We start from the raw sequence: 8323 nt of genomic DNA on the forward strand, positions 1-8323 counted from the left end.
AGACCAAAGCCCCTTGGGCCAGTCACGGACATTTCCATAGTCACCTAAGATGCTGTTGAAGTAGGTTTCTGTTGTTGCCTTCAAGGCCTGGGGCAGCCAGATGTTTTCCAGCTAGACCAGCTGCAGGGGTTTAACACTGATGACCTTTTATAGGATTCAGATATTTTGTTTGGGTTTGTGTCTGCAGTCATTCATAACAGTTTTGGTTTTTTTAAATCAAATGTTGCACTAAACTTTTCCTTTTATGCTTTCTTGCAAGATACTTGGCTGCTGGTATGTGCCTTTGTGTTCCTCAATTTACAGTAGCTGTCAGTCTTGTGCTGAGTTCCCCTCTCACTAGCACATTGAATTGTGCAATTCTCGCTTGGCCCAGTTTGGGACAGGCATCCTTCCCAGAACCTAGTTGGCTTCTCAGAGGTTAAATGCTTTTGGCAAAAACTGCAAGTATGACTGAATAAAACCATAAAAATGAAAAACCTCAAGAACAGGGGGGAAAAATTATTTCTGACTGTGAACTATCATCGATGCAGACAACTCTTCTTTTTCAAAGTTTCTCTATTGAAGTCTTCTTAGTTTGCTAATTCTTAGAATCTTCTCTTTGCTTCAGATAAAACCAACATTGTAATGCCTTTTATGATTCTTGATTCCCCTGGGGGTGGTGGGGGTGACAGTGGAAGAAACTCTATCAGCTATTTTGTCTCAGTTTAACCTTTTCATTGACCCAGTCACAAACTGCTCTTTCTAGAACCCAACGAAAAGAAATGTTTTGGGCAAGGAATAAAAATCAGATTATGAAATTGATTTGATAGGATCTAGGGATGCTTTTGTTTCTTTTGTTGTTTTCATACCTCGGAAGTTCTTGTAAAGTACAGGTAAGGACTGTGTGTGTGGTACATGTATCACTTTAATCTCTAAGGTGCAGTTTGGTTTGTGGCTTTTTTAAAGGTGCCCTTTAATAGATTGGTTTTTCGGAGTAGCTCAAAATGGTTTTCTAGTGAATTATGTAGGACCTATGTTCTAAGAGGATGTCTTTTTTTATTTTTATTTTTTTAGTTTTAGTATTGACCTAGAGAATTGATTCTTTTAAAACCTGTGTCATTACCATGTTGTACCAGAATTCCTACATAATCTGTTCACTGCTTTTGTTCCTATAACTGTGGACTTTAATGTTTACGTTTTCCATGTACAGATTTGTGTCTTTTGAGACCTGCTCTCTTGGCTGCCCACCTTCTGATGTCTGTCTCCACAGTGTTACTGGCAGTGTATCAGTTCTCCACCTCATAAACTTTGCTCTTAGTTGTTGAAGGTTAACCTCTACTATCAACTCTTCATTCAAGGTGAAATTCAGAATCATCTTCAGAAAGGAAAGGGACATGAATCAAGGCTAAAAACAGATCAAGACAAATCAGGAAGGTGGGGGTTTATAACTGATCTTCCCCCAAGGAAGATGAACCAAGCGGTCCACCCCTGCGGTCAACACAGCATGCTGGATTAGAGCAGGGCCTTTCCCTGCGAACCATGTGGTTCTCACCCCGACTCTGTTCCTTACAGCCTGTAGGACTCTGGGCAAATGTTCTCAATTTTCTCTACGTCTATATTGGTAAAATATGGATAATACCAGGGCTGCCTCTTGAGAGTATTATTAAAATTAAGTGAATTAATATTTGGAAAAAGCCTTAAATAGAGATCAGTACAAAGTATCTAAAATAGTTTTTTAAAAAAATAATCAAAACATTTTCTCTAAGATACCATATTTCTTAATATGAAAATAAATTATTTTCCTTTATTTATGCTAGGCTTCCCATTCTATGAAAGACAACCACTCATACCTATTAGTTACAGAAATCACATTTTGTTGTAGAAGATAGGCTAGAAAGGAGTATTTGATCTATTTACAGCTAAGAACTTTCATTTTTTCATTTTGTTTGCTAAAAATACAAAGGGGGTTTAACAGACTTAAATTGATCTGTGAATCTTGTTGGCTAAAATAGGAATTTGGACAGATCCTATTCTGGGCTTAGGGCTTCTTATTTCTGTATGACAACTGTCATCATCTAAAATCAGGAAGGGATTTTCATTTGCCAACAAATAGGGACATCCTGTGAGTAGCAATGAGCTGTTTAGTTTGGAATTATTCTGAAGGCTGTTGATTTCTTACTCATCACATTCAGTCTCTCCCTCCTGATTGTTGGCTTCTTCTCCCTCTCCCTCTCTCTTTCTCCCTCCCTATCGGCAGGGCTGGGCTCCCCTTCTTGTGAATCAGCCATTAAAACTTTTTATTTCATTCTGTTACCAGATCTTGTTAATGCCTCCTCCTTAGCCATATAATCAATCCCATATCTCTAGCTAACAACAAGATTTGATTTGGATTTCTCTTTATTTAACTCTCAAGGTCTGAAAATTCACTCATCTGTCTCTTATTTTACTTTAACCTAAGAACAGCCACATAACCTAAGAAAAGCCATAAGAAAAGCCACCTAAGAAAAGCCACAGTCATTTTTGAGAAAGGATTGGTATCTTGAACCTATGGAGAACTTCTACAAATTAGTAAAAGCACAACTTAATAGAAAAATGAGGGGAAAACATGAACATCCTGAACACGTGTTTCAAAGAGACCGCATGAATGGCCAAACATGAAAAGATGTCCCAACTTACTAGTAAGTAAGTAAATACAAAGTAAAACCACCATGAGATGTTGTTTCGCACTCACCTAATGGGCATATATGAAAGTATGACAGTTCCCAAGATTGGTGAGGATGCAGACAGTGAGCATTCTCAAACTTGGTTTGTGCGAGTAAACTCTGGAGCAATCGCTTTGGACAACCCGTTTGCATATCCCATGAGCCAGCAGTTCTGCTAGTTATATATCATGTATGTTCTCAGACACTTGCACAAAACCATTCCCAACAGTGATGTTTGGAGTAGCAGAAACACTGGAAATGACAAAGATATTCATAAATAGTACAGATAAATAAATTATGGCATATTAAATCAGTTGGGATACTCAACACCTGGAAAATAAGTGAACTATAGTGACATGAATCAGTGACGGGAAATCTGAAACAAAGTGTTGAGCAAAAAATGCTACTCACAGGAATTCATAAGGTATCATTTCCCTTCTGATCGGCTATGTAGGGATGTTTACACATTCACTGTTCCAAAAAGTACAATGGTAAGTAAGGGAAAGATTGAGTCAAAACTCAAGACATTGATCATATCTCAGGAGAGGAAAATATAGTTATTAGAAAGGGACTAAAGGAGGCTTCAAAGATATAACCCTCTACTTCTGAGTCTAGGTGGGATGACCATTCTTTCCCCCCTTTAAAATCGATAGATCCTTGGGGCGCCTGGGTGGCTCAGTCGGTTGAGCGTCCGACTTCAGCTCAGGTCACGATCTCGCGGTCTGCGAGTTCGAGCCCCACGTCAGGCTCTGGGCTGATGGCTCAGAGCCTGGAGCCTGCTTCCGATTCTGTGTCTCCTTCTCTCTCTGCCCCTCCCCCGTTCATGCTGTGTCTCTCTCTGTCTCAAAAATAAATAAAATGTTAAAAAAAATTAAAAAAAAATAAAATCGATAGATCCATTACAGATAGTTTGATGTATGGTGTAGTTTATGATTAATACATAAATAATCTAATGATCAGTAATATTCTTAGGGCTTTCATAATACTCAGTTAAATGTTCTTCAATGTCAAGTGAGTTTTGTAGGTTCCGCTTTCAGCTTTGAAATACAAGCTTTCCCCAGCAGAATAGAAAGTTAAGGTCAGAAATGTTACGAGTGGTTAAATAGGAGTATTTGTTTGAAGGCATACTGAATAGAAGTGGCTTAGTGCCAGTTAAACACTAGTTTCTTAATATCATAATAATCTAGCTCGTTAGCTCTTTAGAACATTTCAAGTACCTTATACATCATGATGTACTCAATAATATACTGAATGTATCCTATTGAATTTTTTTTTTCCTTCCAATTTTGGAGCAGGTGGGTGGAGCAGTCAAATTTCTACTTCTAAAGGACTTTACTGTCACAGAATTGTTTGAGCCTCTGTTATAGAGAGCAGTAGCATATAGGGACGATGGGTAAGAGACACAGAGAAGCGGAACCTAGGACCAGGACCACGGCACAATGTATGAAGGTGACATAAAATCTAACCTGTGAGCACGCAGCAGTATACACAACAATGATCTGGTTTTTTTGTTTTTTTGTTTTTTGTTTTCCTGAATGCAATACCTACGTCTCAAGATTCCTCCTCGAAAATTTAACTTAAGTTTCTTTGTGAGCTTCCAGCCCCCGGAAAGACTTCTAGGAGTGCCTGTCACTGCATTCCGGATTCCTTATTTTGATCAATTCTTATTAATTCCGTCCGTTGCTGACTTATGTAATTGTGTTCATTCTTTCTCTCATATGTGGTCCCTTCCCAACTGAAAATGAAGATTGCTGTGTCCACTGTATCCTGGCCTGCTTGTTCTGTGAATTCCTGACCCTCTGCAATATTGTCCTGGGCCAAGCTTCGTGTGGCATCTGCACCTCAGAAGCCTGCTGCTGTTGCTGTGGAGATGAAATGGGAGATGACTGTAACTGCCCTTGTGACATGGATTGTGGCATCATGGATGCCTGTTGTGAATCATCAGACTGTTTGGAAATCTGTATGGAATGCTGTGGAATTTGTTTTCCTTCATAGATATTTATCTTCTGTTGTGTTAAAACTGGAGAGTTTTAAGATTTTTCTTTTAAGGGGGCAGAAAAGCCCATGGTAAGATTCTCATGAAGCAAGCCAGTATTTGCACTGTTAACTCATTAAGTAATCTCTGAAAGCCTTCTCTAACCAAATCTACGTGGTTTAATATGTGAAATTTTAACTACTTGTAAACTTCATAGGTTACAATGACTGAGGGACATTTTGACCAAAAAAAAAAAAAAAAAGCTAAATGTCTCCTCCTTTTATACACATTTCTATTTCTTTTAACAATTCCTAGGAGCCTCTTGCTCCAAATGTATTATTTCTCTGTGGGTATTTAAACCAGACAGTTTATTTTTGATGTTTATCTCTCCATGGTTCAAAGTAAGCGTTTCTTTCCTTTCAAGTGAACTTTGGGAAACAAACCCACACCGTAGTTGGGCGCCCCGTGCTAATCTCCGTGCTCTGTTCTCACTTTCTCCACTTGTTCAACAGACATTGAGCTCCTCCTGTGTATAATCGCCTGCTCAGATGCAGAGACGGATGCCATTCAACTCTCATCTAGAGGAGTGTACAGTTTAACAGAGCAAAGAGACCTGTACAGTATGAACCATTCCTCAAGGCATACTGAAGTGAGGATTATGCACGAGAAAGACTGAAAAGGCCCTAGGAATACACAGAGAACAGCTCTTGTCTACTGGAATATGCACAAGGCCTCAAGGAAAAGATAGTGTTTGAAGAGGCCTTTTAGGATGAGTGATCCATCTATGGCTTGAATGAATTAGATTTAGGACCAAGTTTTAGGTGGGGAGCCTGAACTGTGTCTGTCCTGAAGCAGTTGAAAGAAAAATGCCTTAAGTATGTATTTTCTTTAGTTGCAGGAATACAGCTTTTTTTTTTAAGACTATCAAATTTAACTAAAATTACACAATAACTTTTTACACATAATTTAAATGTGATAAAGTTTTTGGCAAGAACATAATGATTTATTAAAATAGCTCTATTTTATGAAGAACGTGGAATGCTTTTGACAAATTGCATTTAAATTAGGTGATTTTTTTAATACTAAAATCCCAGTATTCTGATTTTGATTTATTCAAAATGTTTGTTTTCTTTTTTTAATTTTTTAAGAGCTTTAAGTCTCTTTATAGGGAAGGAAGGTTGTTTGTTTTGCTTCATAACCAATGTTATATTTTATAAACACAGCTCATCTTAAATGTAAACCATTCCTTCCAAAGCCGTGGGAAACTTGACGTCCACTACTGTGACCAGATTTCACTATTGCAATTTTATGTTAAATTAAACCAACAGGACAGGTTATGAAGATGCTGCAAGAGTAAAGAAATAAGTCAATTATGAGACTAAGTACAGAGTAAGACGTAGAAACTTCATGTAGCCCAGATGAAAGGGGGAGTACATTTCCATACTATGTGCTTTCCTACTAAATCTGGTCTCCGCAAAATTGTAGTTTGGTTTGAGTTAATGTAATTCCTCGTAGAAATTCTGAAAGCGCACTTTTGGATTAATAGTTATTTTCAGTTCTTCTAGTTGAAATTCAAACTCATGATAAAAACAAATGCATTTTTTTAGGAAGCCTTTAACAAACCTACCCTTTTCAGAAAGGTTTTAAACCTCAAGCATAGGAATGTCACCTACAGTTTTTCCTTTGAGATAAAACCTAGTTCTACTTCTGTCATTACTGAAAGGACTTAAAAAGTCGGCAAACTCTTGAATCCCCTTTTCAGTGCTATGTGCGTGTGTATACACACACACAACCTTTAAATTGTCGGGTTTAAATAGAATTCTAGGAAACAGCTGTCTTTCTCTTGTCTCAAGAGTGTCTTTCATTTGTTACATTAAATATAAGAACATCTTTGTACTATTTCATAGTAACCAGAATCTGAATATTTACATATACCCAATGTTAACTTATGCGTATATATTAGGATATAAGAATATCATCTGTGTATTGATATGTAAAGCCTTCTAATGACCTAGAATTGTTAAAATGTCACTTTTTATCATGCAAAATTTTTCAACCAAGTGGTTTATCTAATATTTAAGTATATTCTGCCCCTATTTGCAATGAAAATATTAGCACTTTTAAAGTAATGTTTTTCCTTAACAGAGAACATTAATTGATAGCAGAATTTTATTTTCCTATTTATGTTCACAGGACTTTTCCTCTATTGTCTACTCCAGTCATGCCATAAAGTGTCTTGTATGATTTTTAAAAATGAAAAAAAAAACAAAAGTAGGAAAATGTGAAAATAGTTTTAAATATATGTTAGAATTTCTGTTTGTAAAATGTTTTGTTGAATTACATGGCCATCATGACTAAGTGCTACAGTGTACAGTTATAGATTTGGTCTCTTTTCAAATGTGGAAACTTAACCTGAAATATTTTTAAACTGGACCTGTATTATCCTGAATACATTATTTTGAAATAAAAAAAATTCTCTATTGGGCTTTAGCATATTTCCTATCTAATTGTTATACTGATATTTGAATTAATTCAACTATAGTTTAAAACTTGAGACTTTTCTTTGTTACTTCCCTTTCTGAAGATTTCATATTTCCTTATGTAAATCACATGACTCACGCTCATAAATGAACTATGAAAGATTCAGATCAGTTTATACCACAAATCATAGTTAATACGGTATTTTAAAACATAGTCTTAGGTAAATGGTTGTTATAAGTTGGGAAATAATTCCTAAGTAAATAAGTGGAAAAAAAGGTCATTTTATTTTTAATGTATATACTGAGATTACACACACACACAAAATCTATGAGATTGGATATTAGATTTAATGAATTTTACCCAAAAGTTAAATCAGCAGAAGTATTTTCATCTAGGGTTTTTAGTGGTATAATTTTTAAGTAGTAGGAAAGGCTTTATAGTATTTAACCCCCCCAAATCATTTATTTAGCAGAAGGCTATTTAGGAATATTTAATTTTTATATTCTTCGTCTATTAACTACATCCGTTTTTCTCACCTAAAGTAGTCAGTATTTTTCTGAACAGTTCAAGGAGTAACCAAGGCAACCTTATGTAATAACTTTCCATTCTTTATCCATACAAACTCTATCAGTGCCCTAGATTCTAATGTTATAAATGTCAAAGTCACTGCCTAACATAAATAAGACTGGAGTCCTGAGTCTGTGGCTGGCCTTCTTGCCTTTCAGTTTAAATGCTTAGATTTACCCAACCACCTAAAGAATAAGTTTATTTATTAATGAGATTATTTTTCAAATTATTCAAGACCTTTATGCCCTTTCCAATTACTTGTGATTTGTTGGCCTGTAGGTTTATTACATCTAATCTGACAGGCAGGATGAAATTTCATCAAATGCTATAATATCCATTTTTATTTTCCCTTTACACTAATGTAGTAAAGCACACCATTTTTATTTTAAACAGTAGTTAATATATTAATAGAGTTTATTCCACACTTACTATTTATAGCTTTTAATCAAGAATTTTTACAAGGGTGTCCCTTTAACCCTTCATCTCCATTTCCCACTATAACCAATACATTTACAAGTGCCTATTTTTAATTTTTTCAATGTTTGATGATTTTTGAGAGACAGAGACAGGGCGTGAGCAAGTGTGGGGCCGAGGAAGAGGGAGACACAGAATCCGAAGC

The 8323-nt window shown here is 36.1% G+C and overlaps 1 protein-coding gene across 2 annotated transcripts in view; it reads left to right on the forward strand.

Annotated features, from left to right (window-relative positions):
• The window catches only part of MDFIC (MyoD family inhibitor domain containing), an 86572-nt gene extending 80600 nt beyond the window's left edge, over positions 1-5972 (forward strand). For both annotated transcript variants that reach the window (XM_042922608.1, XM_042922614.1), the window contains exon 5: positions 4429-5972. In XM_042922608.1, the coding sequence (XP_042778542.1) occupies positions 4429-4676 (248 nt within the window). In that variant the 3' untranslated portion in view covers positions 4677-5972. The remainder of the gene's footprint in view (positions 1-4428) is intronic.
• Positions 5973-8323: the final 2351 nt, after the last annotated feature.

This window comes from Panthera leo, chromosome A2 (assembly GCF_018350215.1).
Source record: "Panthera leo isolate Ple1 chromosome A2, P.leo_Ple1_pat1.1, whole genome shotgun sequence".
Taxonomy (NCBI): Eukaryota; Metazoa; Chordata; class Mammalia; order Carnivora; family Felidae; genus Panthera; species Panthera leo.